The sequence below is a fragment of the Phyllobates terribilis genome, unplaced genomic scaffold (genome assembly GCF_046119375.1).
Source record: "Phyllobates terribilis strain yellow unplaced genomic scaffold, ASM4611937v1 Scaffold_3__8_contigs__length_932513732, whole genome shotgun sequence".
In the NCBI taxonomy this organism is placed as follows: Eukaryota; Metazoa; Chordata; class Amphibia; order Anura; family Dendrobatidae; genus Phyllobates; species Phyllobates terribilis.
Window position 1 is genome coordinate 185,179,380 of NW_027362763.1, and position 21,961 is coordinate 185,201,340.

At 46.5% G+C, this 21,961-nt stretch overlaps 1 protein-coding gene across 3 annotated transcripts in view; it reads left to right on the forward strand.

Moving 5' to 3' along the window:
- RYK (receptor like tyrosine kinase) overlaps positions 1 to 21,961 on the forward strand; it is a 150,520-nt gene that overhangs the window by 46,469 nt on the left and 82,090 nt on the right. For all 3 annotated transcript variants that reach the window (XM_073674326.1, XM_073674327.1, XM_073674325.1), the window contains exons 2-3: positions 12,919 to 13,040; positions 19,493 to 19,592. In XM_073674326.1, coding sequence (XP_073530427.1) covers positions 12,919 to 13,040; positions 19,493 to 19,592 — 222 coding nt within the window. The remainder of the gene's footprint in view (positions 1 to 12,918; positions 13,041 to 19,492; positions 19,593 to 21,961) is intronic.

A 21,961-nucleotide genomic window follows, 5' to 3' on the forward strand; every position in this document is an offset into this window, starting at 1 on the left:
TAATGTGATGGTGAGGACAAGGCCGTCCTCCAGCTCCTTATGAAGGTTTGATGTAGGAGGACCCCTTCTATGGAGAAAGTATGGACACCAGGACAAGCTCACTTTTTCAGTCCATATGAAATATTTCCTGTAGGCTGAACCTGACCACACAAGAGGCAGTCATGTCACTTAACCTGAAGGTCAAACTACAAGAATAGTCCAGTGTTGTCATTCCTGGTGACAAGCAGGGTCAATCGGCTGTTATCTGGAGACTATGGTAAGGACCCTCAGTGTGGCCCCCAGACTGTGAGTCACATTGGGATAATACATGAGTTACGTCTGACAGGCAAAGGCCAGAATTTGGAGAACTTATACTTCTGACTTTTACCCTTGTTATAAAGAAAACATCCAGTTAATGACTAGGTGTATAGCCACATTGGGGGCATTTCTCGCAGATTCTGTCCAAACAAAAACCTGCGTAGTTCATATGGTGTAGACTGAAAATCAGCATTGCAGAAGAAAAAATACTGGAGCGTCACTTATTGATGTGGAGTCCATGTCCAGTAGCCAAGTATGGACTAGCCCCCCAAAAATGCGGCAGATAGCCAAGGGTCAGTGGCAGATTCTTGGCACGAGAAAACTCACTCTTGGGGTAGTTTCACACAACAGTATTTTCTTTCCGATTGCTGTCTGTGAAAAAAACGGACCGCCCTCCGACCAATGTCATTTAGTGGGACTGTTCAAGTAAGTGATTTTTATTTTTTTTCCACAGACTGAATCGGATGCCATACGGAGTCAACGTGTAGTATCCGTTTATTTACAGATGCATTGCAATTCTTTAACATAGGAAACTGTAAATGATCTTGGAAATTAATAGCTGCTGCTGTAGAAAACCAATTGTATACAGATAACCAGTGAAATGAAAAAAACATCTTGAGTTTTCTGGATGAAACTGATTTTTTTACTACGGTCGTGTGAACTTAGCCTTAAGTAATGTCCTCCAGAAACGATGCCTCCTTGACTCCGGAGTACAGGACCATTGCAGCTTGTGATTGGCGTTTGCAGCAGGTGACGTGCTCTTCTAGTCAGTCACCTGATCGCTGCTGCCAATCACAGGCTTCAGCATGTCTGTTTATTTTCAGCCCATCCATGCCTTCATTTTTTTTTTCTTCTATATTGCACAACCCCTTTAAAGGTGCCCTATACAGCTGATTATACCTGAGAAGGAGAAGAATCCAGCTTCCAGGATCATCCGATGAAATACAAAACTGCATAAAACACCGCAGTGAAGTATGACGAACCCGTTTCAGACAACGTCTTTAACCATTGCATATATATAGCAGAGAGCAAGTGCGATCCCCATACTCTTCAGTCAGCTCCTTGTCTCTTCTAGAATTAATATGCTAGCTTTCTGATTAGAGGTGCTCCCCCTTCCCTCCCCCCGGGACGTCTCTGAATTTCCACAGCGTATTGTGCAGGAATCTTGAGTTTTCCTGTGACGGTACTGCAGATTTGCTTCTTAGCATTGGGAATGGTAATATCCACAGAAGAATAATGGATGAAACTTAGGTTTGTTTAGGCCTTTGGACCCCGGCCTACATGGTTAGTGCATTAGTATGTAGGCGACAAGGTCACATTTCCATACTAGTGTAGACTTGGCACCTGCGGTGGTGGCTGATGGTCACCAGTCTTAAGCTGATTGAGAACCTGTCTCTGTACTTGAGGAAATGAGGAAGGAATGAATGTGCTCCACGTGTAGGCTTCATCTGACGACCTGCACTCCGGTGGGCACGGACAGAGGCCAGACCTGCAGGGTGGGAGATCTGCTCATGGGGACTTCATCTAAACCAAATGCTTCAGCAGTGCAGTCAGCGAAATGGGTTTTCTCCACCGCAGGCTGGCTTCCTCCACGGTGTCTAGACATGAAAATAAATGAAATGTCCTGCTAAAAATCTCATGTCATGTTTGTTCTGTCAGACTCATTTTTTTCCATATTTTACTTGAACTCTCTGCCCTCATCCTGAGCAGATGATTGAGAACTAGCGAGGCGTCTGGGTCGGGCATAAGCCGTGGCTGGGCCTCCCCCTAACTCTTCCCTGTTGTCTGTGTTACATTGGCTGTTTCTCTTCTGTTGGGATGGTATCTTTGTGCTCATATTATCTGACATAAGTAAAAGGTGTTTTTTTATTTTTTTTTTATATACTTAAAATCCAAAAAAGTTCAGAGATCTGTACAACTAATTTTTCAGAATATATATATATAGACATTCGGTCTCCATCTGAGTACCATTCATGGCTACTACACAATGTAGAGCGCTGTTACTTCTGGTGCTGCACGGCCCATCAGTCAGCTGATTAGTGAGGAATCTGAGAGTCGGCCCCCCGATCTGCAGACTGCTCATTCAGAGTGAAGTCCTAGAAAAACATTTTGAATCATATAAAAAAAAAACGGGCTTCTGCCACTAGGAGGCGCTTTCATCATCGATTTAGACAGCCAGAAGCGGGGTGTTAGTGCTCCCAGTCATAAGGATGGATGCAGTGACCCCGATAATAATGGTAGGACGGTACTGCACCGATTACTGGGAGAGAGGGGACAGTGACAAATAAGTTCTCACATGATGCTTGCTTGGTGTTTGCTACCTGCGTTGTTTTCATACTAGAAGAAAAGCTTGGCAGAAAGAAATCTCTGTGACCAGAACGGCGTAGTCACAGCCTCACCACTAGGTGATTGGTGCCATACTTTGCCTGTTGGCCAAGATGTGGTTGCAGACCATATTGCCATGCTATATTATAACACATGGGCCTGGTTTCCTAATTCAATGATTTTATGGGTAAGCAGGAGTTTTATCTGTATAACCATTTACATTAGTGGGTTCTCCTCAGGCAGGAGCACACTGTTCTCCCAATGTCCCAACCTTCTGGTTGCTTGGGGATGGGAACTTATAATACTTGAGTGATAATTCAGCATTGTCTTGCTACCGGCATGAACTCTGCACTTCAGGGGTTGCCGGGTGGGGCTGCCTGGTCTCGGCCTCTTCAGAAGCACCGAATTGTGGATATTAGGAGGGTACTCCAGTGATCCTGGCCAGCCTCAGTGCAGTGCTTACAAGCTCAATAGCCATGCGCTTGTATTTGATGTGCCCCCTTGGGCCATGGGGTACTCGGAAGCCGGGCCGGTCGGTTCTATTGGGGTAGTCACGGTGGCGTGACCCGGTCAGTGGCCCGGGGCAGTCAATGAATAAAGAAAAGAGGGGAATAAAGTTTTGGGGATAAAGATTCGTAATGCCACCCGTGGTTTTTCAGCTATAGGTGGCCGCCGCTGCTGTTCAGATCCACTGGGGCCGTTGGTGATGCAGCAGAGATGGTTCAGCTCTCCACGGGTAGAGCTAGGCCCCAGGGCAGTTAAAGAGCAATTTTTGATGGTGGTGGTGTAGTACAAGGCAGGTGACACAGCAATTAAGTGAAGGACACAGCGGGGTGCAGTCTTCAAGTTTTTACTCAGTTTTTACGTGCTCCAGGTTACAACTGCCAGCAGGTTATAACAGCCCACGTCGTCCTGTGTCCTCCGTGGGAAGTGATACAGCAACTCTCGGATAACTTGGGTGCACTGGATCGGGACCCCTTTTTGTGTACCTCTCCAGGTCGTCTCTCTGCGCTGGCTCTCGCCCTCCTGCCCTGCGCCTCAGACACTGTCCCGAGCCAGTGACCGTGGGCCTTGTCGGGCGACATCCTCTCTTGTCTCCTTGGTCCTATATGGCCACCTTTTTCAGCGAATGTGTGTGGTTTTGGCTACGGCACTTAAAGATACCGCAACCTCCGGTTTGCTAGCTGAGTGCTGCAGTCCTCCACTAGTCTGGGGCCGGTCCCCTACTGCGACCTGATCCCTTCACGGTCAGTGTGAACTCAGGACGCACGGGTTGACTCCGCACTTCCCGTGCCCCTAAGATCCTTTCTCTGTCGCTGGAGCCCTTCTCTCTGACTCCCTCGCTCCTCTCGTTCTTTCTCTTACTGGGCCCCTCTGACTGGACCCCACTCCTCAACGCTGTCCTCTCTCACTGCGCTCTTGCTCCTAGGACCCTTCTAGATCTTTCTACCTTTCCTTTTATACTACCTGTCATGTGACCCATGTCACCAACTGTCACTCTATGTGGTCCCCTCTCCCTTCAGTCCTTCCTTGTGTGCTCCCCTAAAATACTTCCTCCACCCACCGTCTCTACCTAGTTTCCTCCTTGGGACAGGGACTGTTCTCTCCCTGGGGAGCAATCTCGCCCATCCCTACTGGAGTGATGTGGTGTTGGATGTGGGTGTGTGGGTCCTGGGTAGTGCTCCCTCCTTACCTGAGAGTGGGGTACCACACCTCTGGCTGAGATGCAGTACCTCTGTGGCGACTGGACCCACAGGGGCGCCACATACGCACTACAGTTGTGGCCAGTCCTCTGGGCAATGAGCAAGAAAATATAAAAGTAGTGGGAAAATGGGGCAAATTCTAATGGAAAGTTCATTGTAAAATTGCTTGACCTGAACTCGAGAGCCACACAGGCATGTATGAGGTTGTCTGGTTTGGGGCAGGAGACCCCCAGCCCGCCCCTTCATGTGGTCAGTCTGGGAGTTACGAACCTGAAGTCACTCAACACAGATGACATTGTGACCCAGCACACGGTCCGAATTCTGCCTAGGACTGGGTGTACACCCTAAGGGCTGGGGTGCGCTGCGTGTCCGAAGACTGGGAGCATACCCTCTGCACTTACCATGGTCTGTGACACAGGAAGCACAATATTTTTCTTTATTTTTCTTGTGCTTCACTGGTATCTGCTGTAAAGTAGTAACAAATAGCGGCCACTACCAGCCTTCCAGAAACCTTACATGAGAAAACGGAGCAATGTTCATCAGTGTGCTGGATGAGACTTTCATCAGCTTTTGCCCTGTGCATCTGTACTGACCATCAATGATTTTCTCACATGCCCTTTCACCTTTCACCCAAAAATTGCACAGCTTCTTGTTCCCATTATAATGATAAGAACTGCAGCATGTGTGCTATCCGTGTGCTGACCGTGATTTTCATGGTCCATAGACTTGTACGGGTGGTTTTGTTCTGTGACTTTGGATCAAATGCCTATGTGATTTATTTTTTATAAAGGATACGTGGTCTATCTGTAAAACTCTTGGTTAGATCGGATGTGTGAATGAGGCCTTAAAGGGGTATTCCCATCTCCAATATCCCATCCCAATATGTAGTAGGTGTAATAATAATATTAGCAAATACCTTTAATTAAAAATTTAGTATAGTTTTTCTGATTAGCTATGTCTCTTTCCTGTGTGCAGGCGTTGCAGTACCTTGGGTATTCATAGTTACGACCACTGATATAGTAACAGATAGTTGCGGATGCCACGGTCCTGCACACAAGGAAAGAGATACAGCAAATCAGAAAAAAACTACTGCTACATTTTTAATTAAAGGTATTTGCTAATATTATTATTACACCTACTACATATTGGGATAGGATCTTGGAGATGGGAATACCCCTTTAATCACGTGCCCATCTCGCACTGCTGAGCTTTGCTCCTCTTTCCTCTATGGGGGACGCTGCCTGTCTGGTATTCATGACCTGATATAACTTGTCTGGCGGATCGCTCCTGTGTTATGCTGCTTGGCGGGTGGGGAAGATGATGTTCTTCTGTCAGCCGTGCACATTACTTCCACAGCGTCTCCTGTCTAAATAAGGCAGCCAGACTGTTTGTCAGTGGCGTTGTGGCAGGCGCATGGAGCCGCCATGTTTTCTGCATTGTGCGAGGACTTGTAAACTCACTAATGTATCCCCTACAATTTGTTAGCTTTTTTGTTGTTGCTTATCAGACTAGGTTGTGGGGCATTTACATGGGCAGATCTGCCGGTAACACGCACTGATGCATGGTACAGCTACTAGATCACTAGTGCCCGTTCTTAGGTACTGAAGCTCCATCACTATGGAAGTGAATAGGATCCGAGCTGCAGAACCCAAGAACAGCCCTTAGGCCATGGCCCCACTATCAGTATTCGGTCAGTATTTTTTCTCAGGAGTGGGAGCCAAAACCAGGTGAGGAACAATCAGAGAAAAGGTATAATAGAAACAAGTCACCAATTCTGCATTTATCACCCACTCCTGGTTTTGGCTCCCACTCCTGAGAAAAAATACTGACTGAATATTGATAGTTGGGGCCGTGGCCCAATGTACGGATCTGCGCGTGGTACACATCCAGGACCTGTAACATGCTGATCTGTGGGGGTGCCAGGTGTCTGACCCACCACCCATATGATAGTCATGACCTATCCTAATAGGCAATCAGTTTATAAGACCGGCACAGCCACTTTAAAGAGGACTTGTCACTAGGTAAAAAGTGTTAAATTATTGCTCTTTATTCGAATTGCTCCCGAGTAATCATATATTTTATTTAATCTGCCATCTGGTTCTACAGACTTGGGCCTTTTTATTTAGTGGCTCGTGGGATCCTCTGGGGGCGTGGCTCGTGGGATCCTCTGGGGGCGTGGCTCGTGGGATCCTCTGGGGAGGCGCGGCTCGTGGGATCCTCTGGGGGCGTGGCTCGTGGGATCCTCTGGGGGCGTGGCTCGTGGGATCCTCTGGGGGCGTGGCTCGTGGGATCCTCTGGGGGCGTGGCTCGTGGGATCCTCTGGGGGCGTGGCTCGCGGGATCCTCTGGGGGCGTGGCTCGCGGGATCCTCTGGGGGCGAGGCTCGCGGGATCCTCTTTGGGTAGGGGGGGCGAGGCTCGTGGGATCCTCTTTGGGTAGGGGGGGGCGAGGCTCGCGGGATCCTCTTTGGGTAGGGGGGGGCGAGGCTCGCGGGATCCTCTTTGGGTAGGGGGGGCGAGGCTCGCGGGATCCTCTTTGGGTAGGGGGGCGAGGCTCGCGGGATCCTCTTTGGGTAGGGGGGGCGAGGCTCGCGGGATCCTCTTTGGGTAGGGGGGGGGCCAGGCTCGCGGGATCCTCTTTGGGTAGGGGGGGGGCCAGGCTCGCGGGATCCTCTTTGGGTAGGGGGGGGGCCAGGCTCGCGGGATCCTCTTTGGGTAGGGGAGGGGGCCAGGCTCGCAGGATCCTCTTTGGGTAGGGGGGGGGCCAGGCTCGCGGGATCCTCTTTGCGTAGGGGGGGCGAGGCTCGCGGGATCCTCTTTGGGTAAGGGGGGGGCAGGCTCTCACAAGTTGGTTCTATTTTTGTAAAGACCTTAAAAGTTAGTACTAAATTAAAGGGCCCATATCTCTGGAACCGCATGGCAGATTTAAGAGAAAAAAATGAAATACTCAGGAGCATTGGGAGTAGATTAAGCGCAAAGACCTGCCGCTTTTCACTTGGTGACTGATCCTCTTTACATCTAGACTTGCATATTGCATTCATGGATTAATTGGATGTTTTTTTTATTTTGTGTGTCCAAGACTGAATTGAGCACCCATGCGATTAATCTCATCTCTGAAGCAACTATGATTTTTCACTATAAGATCACCTGCTGGAAAAGGTTAATCAAAATCTTATCCCTTGGCAGTGTAAAAAGTTTTGTGAAACAAGTTTACATATTATTTCTGTAAAGCTTTTGCAGCTTTTCATAGTTGTGTTTCCCGCATAAGGCTGTGTGCAGACGTTGCAGATTTGGTGCGTTTTTTTTCTGGTCAGATTTGTGATAAAACCTAATGCCAGCACAGTGAGAAACCTGAAGTGTCATGCACATGTTTTTTTTTTACTTGCAGATTTGATGCAGAAAATAATATTCAACGTGTCAGTTCTCTGCATTTTTGCCTGCGCTTTGCACCCATTGAATGCACTGAAAAAAACATGGCAAAATTGCTTCAAAAAAGCAAGGTTTTTGATGTGTTTTCCTGCCAAGAGATGCAGGGAAGGTGCAGAAGTTTTTCCAATCAAATACTCACCGTGTGCACAGACCCGAAGTCTGTATCCCGCTCTGCTCATTTCTTCAGTGGCCGCCGATCGTAGTCATTAGGGCACAAGGGTTCAGCTGAATGCTTCTGCAGTTCATCAATTGATGGGGTGTATGATGTTAGTTCTCTGAAAGTAGAGGTACATTTTAAAGGGAATCTGCCAGCAGGTTTTTGCTATGTTGTCTTAGAGCAGCCTAATATAGGGGCCGAGACCCTGATTCCAGGGATGTTACTTGTCTGCTTGCTGTTATTTTGATACAATCCCTATTTTATCTGCTGCCGATCTAGCAGATCTCTCAATGCTGAGCTGTGTATAACCGCGCCCACACCACTGATTGGCAGCTTTCTGCCTATGCACAGTGCACAAAGAAAGCTGCCAACCAGTGGTGAAGGTAAAGCTTGTGCTGTAGTGATAATTTCCTGCTGATTAAAACACTGATTTTATTGAAACAGCAACACACAGCCTAGTAAGTGACACATCCTTGTACTCAGGATCTCACCCCCTACCTGGTGCTGCTCTAGGATTACATAGCATAAACCTGCTGACAGGTTCCCTTTAGCATAATAATATGTCGGTCTATATCTAGCTTTAGTAAGGTTAGCGTATGGTTTGGCCTGGCAGTTTTGTCTGGAGATTTTTATTGGACAGTGATAAAGTTTAGCCTGAAGTTGGGATTTTCTAGGGTCAGACCTAAAATAAATGATTTTTCAATAATAATAATAATAATAATGTTGGAAATAATCAGATGTATCCCGCTGGCAGTGTACATGGCAGCTGCTGCAGCGTCACATTGGGGCGAGGTCTTGTGGCCAAGTGTGGTTAGAGCAGCGAGGACTGAGGTCAGACTGTCAGCAGTTCATCCCCATCTGACCTCTGCTAATACAAACACTCCTTTCTCAGGCCGAGCCATGTAATCCTCATTGTCCCAACACTATAAATCCAGAATAACAAGCGCACAGCAGCCGGAGGAAAGCTGCTGCCCATGTGAGCAGGTACATGAGGCGTGGGGCTGCTGCTCATAACAAAGGCCTGACTTCCTGCCATGAAATCAATCTCATTTGGGTTAATTCAGGAAACAGATTTTGGCTTAATCCATTCAACACGTTGTTCCCGTGTTTGACTTTAATTTGTTTAGTCGGGTTCATAATGAAAAGCACTCGCTATTTGTATCCATGTTTTTGCCGGTTTCCATATTAGGATCATTTCCATCAGAATATGTGCGCTCCTGTTCTGCTGCTGCTCATTACTGTAGGGTCCCTGATATCTGCACACAGGAGAGGATTGAATCGCTTTAGTGTCAGTCTCCGGTGTGTAGTATGATGGTCTGAAATGGCCAGAACATAGTAGGGGCCTCCCATATTGGCTGGCCTGGCGTGAGGCTGGCGTGAGGGCGACCTGGCGTGAGGCTGGCCGTATTCATTACACAGCAGTAGGTTGATGGTTCAACAAATGTTTGTTTTCCCGGTGAACAATCGTTCCTCCAACGCAGACAAAGCATACTTTAGTTCCTACCTGCTCCGTTATGCGCAGCGTGGAAGGAAGCCCCTCTCTCTTCTGGCATTGAATAGCCACCTGTAGGGGGCACTAGCCGCTTTCGCTTGTGCATGCTTTTTCCTTCAGGTCATTGTCCGACCCGTTGGATCTCCACAAGGAGAACCTTACTTTTTTTCTATATTCTATCACAATCCGCTGTCTCCAGCAGTAATGGAGGCAGCAGGGTCTGGATCACGTTGGCCATCTTCTGGTGCAGCTCTGTGACACCAGCTGCAATCTCCGCTTTGTTACCATAAGAGGGAATGTGGTCAAAGTGCAATTTTTGTGAAAATGCGTGGTAACAATTGATTTTTGCCAGCACTATGTAAACTCACCAAACATGTAACATTTTACATTAAAGGGTTATTCCCATCTTCATAGATGGTATTGTCGGATAGTGCTTGTAAAAAAATAAGTGCTTTTTCTGTGTGTTTTTTTTAAATTAAAATTTGAAGCAGCTTTTGAGAAATTAACATTTTTGTTTACAGTCTGTTGCCTAGGATACCGACCTCCTCTGCTGTCTGGCTTGTAAGCAATGCACTGAAGCTGGCTGAGATTAGGGATAACCGCTCACTCCAGTGATCCTGGGCAGTTTCTGTACAGTGCTTATAAGATCAGCAGAAAATCGCTTGTATTTACAGACACAATCCGACATGAGCGTTAATGGCTGCCGGGCACCGTGCCAGCGGACCCTTGTGTGGGCGGTGTCGCTGAATATCGGGATTCCTTTTGGGAATCCTTTCATCTCTGCAGATCTGTATGGACTTGTCTCGTAGGACATTTCTTCCCGGTGCACGATCCCTTCTCCCTACGATCCTTTCAGTTATCAAGCGTGATGGTAAGAGTGTTTTCAGCAAGTAATATGGCGAGGGCAGTCAGGATTTTGTGGCGATTCCAGCCAGGAGCTGGCACAAGGCTCGTACTGCCCTTGTCTGTGTATACGGCTGTCATGCACACTTTCATTATGGCTTTTGTATGTAATGTCACCACATCTGACAATCCCTACTGACTTATAAAAGGCTCAGCGTTTCTTTCAGGGGCTTGTATATTTTTGATGGCACAAAAATATGGTGCTCCAGTAATGGTATGGTTCACAGTAAGAAGAGAAGCCAAAGGGAACGGCAGAATGTGCACCGATCCTGAGCTGGGTCCTCAGATGGCAGGTGCCCGCCACGTTGTATGGCATGTGCCCGCCGCATTGTATGGCTGCAGTAGCTCCGGATATCCAGTCATTGCCGCTGTTGCGTCCCGTCGTTATTTTGGCTGGTATGATCAGGCTTCTCGTGTAGTGTAGCAGTGTAACCCGTCATATACTGAAGTGGGCAGTGGGGCAGGTTTATTAATTCTATCTGTATGATACATTTGGGGAATTTGTAGTCGTCTAGTCTAAGTCTACATCCTCTATTACTGTAGTTGCTTTACTTTGCGTCAAAAATTTGCACAGAGCTACAGAGTGTCACGTGCCAAGCTGCGACCTTAGCGAGGCCATGCCCTTTACTGTATGAGTACACGGTGGGAAACCTTTCTGGCATACACCTCTGATGGAAAGCTTGAAGGCAGTGTGCACCGAGCCTAAACGTAGTGACCATTACTGTGTACACACAATGCCTGAGAGGGAGGATGACACACACATAATACACACACACACATAATACACACACACACACACACACATAATACACACACACACTCAAATATATAATATACACACACACTCAAATATATAATATACATACACGCATATTATATATCTATCACACACGTCTACTTGTATAACGCATACACACACACACCCCTATATAGGTCTATCACACAGGTGTACATGTATAACACACACACAATACACACACCCCTATATATCTCTATCACACAGGTGTACATATATAACACACACCCCATATATATCTCTATCACACAGGTGTACATGTATAACACACACACACACACACACACACCCCCCTATATATCTGTCACACAGGTGTACATGTATAACACACACACACACACACCCCCCTATATATCTGTCACACAGGTGTACATGTTTAACGCGCACACACACACCCCTATATCTCTATCACACATGTGTACATGTATAACACACACACACACACACTACACACACACACACTACACACACACACACCCCCTATATATCTGTCACACAGGTGTACATGTATAACACACACACAATACACACACACCCCCTATATATCTCTATCACACAGGTGTACATGTATAACGCGCACACACACACCCCCTATATATCTGTCACACAGGTGTACATGTATAATACACACACACACACACACACACACACACACACACACACACACACACACACACACACACACACACACACACACTACACACACACACTACACACACCCCCTATATATCTCTATCACACAGGTGTACATGTATAACGCACACAGGGTAGCTCAGACACCTGACAGACATGATGGATGTGCAGGCACGGCTTTTGGGTGCTCTGTGTGGAGTAATAATTACTGTTCCTGCCTGTTTCCCAAGCCCTGAGGTTGTGCCCGCACAATGCCACCGGAGCGTTGTATTGATGCCAGCGAGCGCTGCGCTGGAGGATTAAGTGCTTCCTTTAATTGGCCCAATTAGCCTCGGTCTTTCTTTTGTGCCGCGGCTGAATAGATGCATCAGTCGGAGGCTTACTGTGTAAGAGTTATGACAGTGATTGAGGACAAGCTGGAGCTGGAGACCCTCATCAATATGTGAAAGGTGCTGAGCCGAGAGTGGGATGCAGTGGGGCTAGGGTGACCCGTTTGTAGTGTAAGGCGAGCGGAGCGCTCACTGCTCGGCCTCTGGACTCCTCCTTATACATGTAGTGATATCAGTGTGAACCCTTCTGTGTATTATGAATGCTGTACACTCCCGTGTATGTCACATGCATCCATCAGGCTCTATAACCCCCACAGGAGTCCAACTGACCTCTGTGTACGCGGATGCCTATGTAACTATATGCATAGACGGGGTTTTTTTCCCCCTTATCCTGTAAGTGTTAATTCAGACCTAGCATTCATGCTGCAGTTCTTTTTATATTTGGCCAAAAACCTCTCTGCAACATACACCCCCATATTAATGGGCATCGCCTGGCAATGTCTGCATGTAGCGTTAGACACAGGTGTTGGGCAGCGATGACCTGGTGGCATAGCCTGTAATCCGCTGTCTTGTTTGGTTTGATGATTTGTGACTTTCTGCCCCACTCGTCCAGGGCAGCCCTGCTGTAACTGGTGCAGCCGCTGATTGTGGGGCTCCAGCCCCCAGACCGGTACCGTGCGTTGGGGAAATAAATGATGGCTGGAGTTAACCCTGCGTCCTATGGGGCAGTCTGGTGACCTATCCCTGCTGGATACATATGACTTGGGCGCTTGTGCTGTTATTGGGCAGGTATGGAGTATATTCTGGTTTTGATGCCTCATTAATAAATCTGTTCTCTCTTTCTTTCATTGTTTAGGATTGGATGCGGAGCTTTACTATGTCAGGAACGATATTGTCAATCACTATGCCCTGTCCTTTAACCTGCTCGTTCCCACCGAGACCAGCAGCCTCCACTTCAGCTGGCACGCCAAGTCTAAGGTGCGTTGTTAATTCTTACTTTTCTTCTTTTTTTCTTGGGAACTTCAAGCAAAGCGCTCCTGCCTCCATGTGTTACCAGTGGCCGTACCCAGGGGAGTATGTCAGCTGAATCTTCTGCAGGATCAGCCCATTATCTTGTGTGTATTGTGGCCGTCCAGTGTCTCCTCTACTGTGTCTGAGGGGGTCTGACAGCCCTTATATCCCTCCGATCAAGGCTGGGCCTGCACGGCGATGTGTTTCATGTGACTGCAGTTGTCAGACCATTCCCGCACCTAAAAACATCTGTGCAATTTGTCTGCACCTTGCCGTGGCGCAGCTATTTTAGAAGAAGAAAAACTAATTAGACAAATCACGTCATTTGCATTAAAGTCTATGGCAAGTGAGTTGCATGTGAATAGGGACAATAAATGTGGCATTTGGATACATAGTCCTCAGGCTGCACCATAGTGAATCCTTAGATGTGACGCCACAGTCTGTGCAGCGACACTCTCCTCCGTGTAGCCCAGGATACATGCAGCTACGGGGCATCGTTTTAGTGTCAGCGGCTACATTTAGTTCTGTGACTGTAGTGTGACATCTACTATATAATCCGCTTATCCCGTCTGTCCGTCCGTCCAGGAAATCCCGCGGCGCTGATTGGTCCGGCCGCGGCCAATCAGCGACGCAGGTTTTCAGAACAAGATGGCGGCCGTTAGAGGCTCATCTGCCGCAGCAGAAGTACCCGCACAGGCAGCTCCGCTCCCTAGTCCTCACTAACACGGTTCGCCGGGCGCGACCAATCAGTGATATTGGCGTTAAATTTAATACTCCGCTGTCCTGATTGGTCGCGGCCGCCACCAATCAGCAACGAGCGCAGTCCGGCCACGAATTAGCGCCGGATTTCAAACATGCTTCGCTGATTGGTCGCACCCGCCCGGCCGCGACCAATCAGCGATATTGGCGTGAAATTTAAAACACCGCTTCGAATTACGTGCTGGCTGTGCGTGGTCAGCGATGTTGTCACAAGCAGTATTGACAACATGACGTAATTACAAAATTCATTAGGGGCCCCGGGGGGATACATTGGGGGGTTAATTTAAAGTAGTGCACAACCCAATTAAACACTGCTTCGCTGATTAGTCGCGCCCGGTCGGCCGCATACATATTCTAGAATACCCGATGCGTTAGAATCGGGCCGCCATCTAGTGGGGTTATAACTAGGCAGATTTGCTTTTCTGAATCCTAGGGAAGTTGCTGGACCATCAGGCTCTGGTGGTTGTAACAAAAACGGATAGAAGTCAGAAATCACTAAATCAGTTTTCCCACCCAGCAGAGAGTGGCTCAATGAGTCCAGAAATACTGTAAGGCTATGTTCACACATGTTGGGTTTTTCAGCGGTTTTTGCTGCAGATTTTTATGCAAATTTTCAGCTGTGTTTTGCAGTACCAGCAAAGTCAATGAGAACCAGAATTCTCTGTTCACACATCATGGTTTTTTTTGTTTTTTTTTGCTGCATATTTTGTGCCTTGGTTGGGTTTTTGGAAAATACAGCATGTCACTTCTTTCAGTGTTTTTTCACCCATAGGAAGTAATGGGTGGTGAAAAAACGCTGAAAAAAACGCACCAAAATTTGCTCAGCGTTTTTTGATGGTAAAATAGAATGGGGTTATTTTTTTCACAGAACTTTATGTACATGCATAAATAGAGACAGACGGACAGTGGGAAAAAAATGCAGCAAAACCTGCGTTTTTGACGCAGCTGATTTCCTGCCAGAGATCAGTTTTGCTGCAGATTTGTGACATAAAAAAACCCATCATGTGTGAACATAGCCTAATACATATGTGTCGTTTGGCTTTTGCCTCACAATTTCTTGGAGTTTTTCCCATGCGGCCCCTGACCACACATACACCCGGACGCCCGGGTCTGCCTGCCGACAGGCCTAGGCGGCGCTGATCTTTTCGGCTATTGACATTCCTCCCCCGTCCTCGCTCGCCTTTGTGCCAGGCATAGGTTCAGAGTCGCTTCATATTTCCATAATCAGACTCACCGGCTATTGATGGCTTGTTTCACAGCTGATTCCTTCTTACTGTGATGGTTCCCTCGGAGCATTGGCCTTTTCTGGCTAATATACAGGTGCATCTCACTAAATTAGAATATCATCAAAAAGTTAATTTATTTCCGTTCTTTAATACAAAAAGAGTCATTACAAACAGAGTGATCTATTTCACGTGTTTATTTCTGTTAATTTTGATGATTATGTCTTAGAGCCAATGAAAACACAAAGTCATTATCTCAGTAAATTAGAATAATTAACAAAAAAACACCTGCAAAGGCTTCCTAAGCGTTTAAAAAGGTCCCTTAGGCTATGTACCCCCGATGCAGAAATGCTCTGGATTTTTTCCTAAGCGTTTCTGCATCTCCCTGGCAGAAAAAAACGCATGCGGATTGTACATGCGGATTGTACATGCGGATTGTACATGTGTTTTTCCTGCCAGGGACATGCGGATGTGAAGCGTTCTTCACTTGCATTTCCGCATGCGGGTTGACAAGCGCTTTCCAGGTGATTTTAGCATCACTTGGAAAGTGCTTGACAACTTGGTCACACTATATAAATCCATGCAAACGGCATGGATTTATATAGTGTAACCCCAAAGAATGTACAAAAAAAAAATAAAAAATCTATACTTACCTTCTGATGGCCCCCGGAGTCTGTATTTACTCCGTCCCGGCTGCCGGCAGATCGCGGTACACTGAAGGACCTGCCGACGTCAGCGTCGCGTGACCCGTCACATGACTAAATTACGTCACCGCAGTTCCTTCAGTCCACCGCGATCTGCCGGCAAGCGAAGACAAGGAGACCGGGGGCCATCAGAAGGTAAATATAATATTTATTTTTTATTTTATTTTTTTTTTTTACAGGTTCTATGGTACCTGGGTCTCGAGGAGAGTCTCCTGTCCTCCACACCCGGGTACCATCCACACATTGAAACGCATGGATTCTGCATGTACAGATGTAGTGATGTGGATTCCATGCGCTCCAATGCAAGTCAATGGCGGCGAAAGCGCAGCGCTTCCGCAAAATAATTGGTTGTGCTGCGGTTTTTTTCCGCAATGATAATCTGCAGCGGAAATTTCCACAGCATGTGCACAGCACATGCGGATTATCATTGGGGAACATGGCAGGCCTTCTACCATGCATTTAAACCTTTCTGCAGCGTTTTTGCCATTGCGGAAACGCTTAAAAAACGCATCATGGGCACACAGCCTTAGTCTGTTTCAGTAGGATCCACAATCATGGAGAAAACTGCTGACTTGGCAGATGTCCAGAAGGCAGTCACTCACGCACTCCACAAGGTCCCAGAGTTACAACTTACATTTGAAATCAAGGTCCCAGAGTCTGGAGGAAGAGTGGAGAGGCCACAATCCAAGCTGCTGGAGGTCTAGTGTGAAGTTTCCACAATCAGTGATGGTTTGGGGAGCCATGTCATCTGCTGGTGTAGGTCCACTGTGTTTTATCAAGACCAAAGTCAGCGCAGCCGTCTACCAGGACATTTTAGAGCACTTCATGCTTCCCTCTGCCAACAAGCTTTTTGGAGATGGAAATTTCATTCTCCAGCAGGACTTGGCACCTGTCCACACTGCCAAAAGTACCAATACCTGGTTTAAAAACAACAGTATCACTGTGCTTGATTGGCAGCAAACTCGCCTGACCTTAACCCCATAGAAAATCTATAGGTTATTGTCAAGAGGAAGATGAGAGACACCAGAACCAACAATGCAGACGAGCTGAAGGCTGCTATCAAAGCAACCTGGGCTTCCATAACACCTCAGCACTGCCACAGGCTGATCGCCTCCATGCCGCGCTGCATTGATGCAGTAATTGATGCAAAAGGAGCCCCGACCAAGTATTGAGGGCATTTACTGAACATACATTTCAGTAGGCCAACATTTCAGATTTTAAAAACACTTTTCAAGCTGTTGTTATAAAGTATTCTAATTTACTGAGATAATGACTTTTGTGTTTTCATTGGCTGTAAGCCATAATCATCAACATTAACAGAAATAAACACTTGAAATAGATCACTCTGTGTGTAATGACTCTACATAATATGTGAGTTTCACTTTTTGTATTGAAGAGCTGAAATAAATTAACTTTTTGATGGTATTCTAATTTATTGAGAAACACCTGTAAGTGTATGGTTGTCTTTGTGACACCCGCCTGGCATACCCATGCCGAGTCGTCTTTTAACCTGTATTACCCGGAGAGTCTATGCTCCCAGTGGTGAGAGTTCAGGCAGATACTGAAGGAATACACATATTTTTCTTATTTATCAATGCCCTGTTCTAATGTTTTGCTCATTAAGAGTTTTTCCTAGTTGAGCAACTCGGGTCTACATGGCCATTTTCCCAGCACGTCCTAGGTACGGGTACAATGTGGGGATGAAAACTACACCAATTTGTTACTGCAAATCAGTACATTTATCATATTGTTATGGAGGTTGTCTGGTCACACATAATATTCACCTGTCCATAGTATAAGCCATAAATATGAGATCTGTGGTGATCCTACTCCTGTCACCCCACACGCAGATATTTCCTCTGGTGGCTGCCAGATGGGCCCCAATTCATCAAGGCATTTTTGCCAGAATTCTGGTGTTAATTGCTTTGAAAAGTTGCAAAATTTTTACAAAACTCAAAGTTGTGCGTTTTTGCATTCTCACGCTAGTTTTGGCGGAATGGGGTGAGGTGGGGGTGTGACTGGAGTAAGATTTCTGACGTGGACTCGTGGACGTGCACTCCACTGGTTAGACACTACTGATTCATTAAAAGGAGTGCACCTCTTCATGGATCAAAAGCCACTGACTCCATCACACCCCCTCATTAAGACAATCCATGAGAAAATTGCTGGCCTTGATGAATCGGGGCCTGTCCAGAAAGCACAGCTCCATGTGATGTGGACAGCTGCTGCCGGGTCCTGGACAACAGCTCTTAGGCTATGTGCCCACGATGCAGAAATGAAGCAGAAAATTTCTTCTTCATTTCTGCATCTCCTTGCCCGGAAAAACGTGTGCGGAATTTGACACGCGTTTTTCGTGCGTTTTGCACTTGCGGAATTGCCATGCATTGTAGATGGCAATTCCACATGCTTAAACGCACAAATAATGGACATGCTGCGGATGTTTGAGCGCATCAAAAACGCTGCGGAAAAATCCGCAGCATGGGCATTGAAAGTGTGGAATTCCATTGGGGACCATGGGGGAAGGTTTACCAAGCGTATCCCAAGCGTTTACGCAGCAAAAATTCCGCAGCATAAACGCTTGAAAAACGCATCGCGGGCACAGACCCTTATTCAGAAGAAAGGAGTTGTCCTGCTGGACCCTGCAGCGGCTGCTACACATCACATGGAACTGCGCTTTCCCAAGTGTTAACATCTGGTGTCGGCCAAAAAACAACTGAGCAGTCCGGGGGTCTTGCCTCAGCTATGGCTAGGTCATTTATTATAAAGTGACCAGAGAACAGTCCCTTTTCGTTTTACCCGCTCTAACCGGGCTTTTTTTTTAATTTCTACTTTTTTGTGGATTTTTTTCCTCCCCTTTTTCCATGAGCCATATGTTGGGGTATTTTGTTTTGTATTGTTTCTTTTTCCTTCTTTTCTACAATGAGCTGTGTAAGAGAAGGTTTTTGTGCGACAGGCAAATGTTATTGATAATATTCAGGGGAACATTCATGTTTTTGATCAATGTTTATTGCATAGGGACATGTGTTAATTCTGGCGTGTTTTTTTTTTTTTTTACAACTTTTATTATACGGATTGATTAATTTTATGCTGTCATAGACCAGGCTTTCATAGATGCAGAAACCGGATGTGATTGTTTATTTTATTTTTTTTTTTTTTATTAGAAAATGGAAGATGTAGGGTGATACAGACTCGGATACATTTTTAATTTTTTTAAAAACCTAAACAATAAACTTTTTTTTTCATTTTTATTTTATTTTTTTCTTATTTTCCTGAAAGCACTTAAACCTGCTATACGGTACGTCATAGGTACATGACCTGTCGGGAACGTGTTCATGGCTGTGGCAAATGAGTATGTGGCCATTACGACAAGAAACCTTGATTGTCTGCAGATTTTGGCACCATGGTGGATGAGTTTTAGGCTTCACAGATGTTTTCGCCTGATTCATTTGTGTTTTTGTTTTTTTGTGAATAGTCCAATTTTTTTCGCTGATGTACTCCCTCTTCACCCGGTGTAATTTTAATCCCAACATCAATATTTGTGACATTTTGCACTAAAAAGTTGCAAAAAAAGGTTAAAGGCAAATTTTGATTTTGTGCAAAATTCATGAACCGCTTGCGCTATTTTGAACAATTAGGTGTAAAAGACCGCAATGAATACCACAAGGAAAGAAAGAAAAGTGAATCACTGCTACGTATCTGCTTTGATTTTTTTTATTTTTCATTTCCTCCTCAGGTTGAGTACAAATTGGGATTTCAGGTGAACAATTCTTTGGCAATGGACCTACCACAGACCAATATTTCTCTGCAGGGGGACGTGCCTCGCTCCTTGTCAGGTAAATGCCTTCCTCAGGCACACTTTCTTCTGATCATACCCAGCATTGGATATAAAGCAGTGACATGACCGCGACCGTGGGAATGCATCCCATCCACATGCACGAGGCGTATGGAGGTGCCAACGCTTATCCTGCACTGCAGCACCACCTAGTGGTGATAAGTAGTGACTACATCTGAGGTTTATGACATTTGTCCTTTTCTGGCATGCATAATAATGAGACTTTTTACTACCAGCGCTCCCTTCATCGTTATATATGATAAGGCACAGAAGTTTTACATGTTGGCAATATAATGCACAGATTACACCTTATCTACTGGGATGTGGATAGATGGGCTATTCTTATAGTTTAAAGCGATATCACTAATACAAAAACCCCGTTAGTGGTATTATTAAGCAATGCTTGTTCTAAAAGGAAGATATATTTTCTGCTATTTGAAATTTTATTCATGCTGTGGGCTAAAAACAAAACCAGAAACCTACTGAGAGTGACACCCCGCACCCCACTGATTCGCCCTTGCTGCCCGCCACTGATCCGCCATTCCTGCTTTCCCTGAATCGCAAATGCACGTCTCTGTGTACAGCTCAGAGCACTGCAGCTCAGGATACATTCACTTCAGTGGGAGCTGATGTGCAGTACCTGAAAACGGCCACTACACAGTGTGCGGAGCTGTGCTGTGCCCATTCAGCTTCCACCGGAACTGCAAACCACTGATGGTGGGGGTCCCGGATGTTGTTCCACCACCATGGCATGCTGGTGTGCATGGCACCCCTCCATGCTGGTGTGCATGGCACCCCTCCATGCTGGTGTGCATGGCACCCCTCCATGCTGGTGTGCATGGCACCCCTCCATGCTGGTGTGCATGGCACCCCTCCATGCTGGTGTGCATGGCACCCCTCCATGCTGGTGTGCATGGCACCTCCTGATCCCCATCACGCTGCACACACAAAAATAAACAATCATACTTTCCTCCAGCGCTGCATCCCGCCCTGCTGCCGACAGGGATCTCACTGTGTGAGCCGTGCATGGCGTAACTGCCATGCGCCCTCACACTGTGAGATGCTGTGCCGGAATAGTCACTGCTCCCCAAACCAGGACTGTGTACATGCGGAGCAGTAACCATTCATTCTTCTTAATAGCACACACATTGTAGCCGCAGCGCGGATCCTGCTGCGCTCTGCGGTCTGTGTGCCCCGTATTAAAGACCGTGAATATTCACTACAATCCACTCCCATGGATTGTAGTGGAACCGTAGGGTTGTAGTGAATATTGTAGTGAATATTCACGGTCTTTAATACGGGGCACACAGACCGCAGAGCGCAGCAGGATCTGCGCTGCAGCTACAGTGTGCGCTCTATTAAGGAAAATGAATATTCATTGCTCTCCATGGCGTGGGGATCAGTGAATATTCATTTTCTTTAGTAGCGGGCCCAGCTTAGGCTGCAGGAGGCGGCTGCTGCCTCCTGTGCCCTGCTGCTCCCCCCTACACCACCACCACTCACAGCCACAGGTATATAGTACGGGGAACAGTCCGGACTATAAGACGCACCCCCCATTTTCCTCCAAAATTTTGGAGGAAAAAAGTGCGTCTTATAGTCCGAAAAATACGGTAGGTTATTAATAGGCTTCATTGTAACAATGTAATTGGTCAGCTTATCTCTAAAAAAATGTGCTGGCATTAGCATACATGCTTCTAGTTGGCTAAAATTAACACTTTATTTTGGTTTAGACGTCACTCTATTCCTTAGTTTCGTTTCTTTATCTCTACGTCTTCAGACAAAGACAGTCCAAAACCTCCTTTACATAGACTCCACTCCAGAAAGAGACGCATGTACAAAGAAGCGAAGATGGAGTCAGGATAGAAAAATATATCCTCTGTTCTCACTATAATGCAGGAGAGGACAGCTGGGGGTATTCCAATGCACACAATCTGCACACATTATTGACTGCTTATAGAGGGTACAATTAACCCCCCCCCCCCACCACCCCAAAAACCCCCCACTGTATTGGTCTTTTAAGTGGCCCTTAAGGGATGATCCACAAAAACGTTGCAACAAAGAAACTAGTATTTTAAAGTATTCTGATTGAAAAAAAATGTTCTTGTGTGTAAATACTACTGTCAACAAACATGTTGTGGCGCCCCCAGGTGTTCACTGCTAAATGTTGACCTCATGCTTCATACCCTGGTGGTCACACATGCTCAGTAGCTCGGTGCCTGGCATAATATACCTCTGGTGGAGTGATGCCAGCCATTAAGAATCGGACAGGCTTCTGGTCATCCGCACCGGACACACGGGGTGGACATTGAGAGGACAATAAAGGATCAGAAGATGGCGCCGTAAGAAGGATCAAGCAATATCTAGACACCG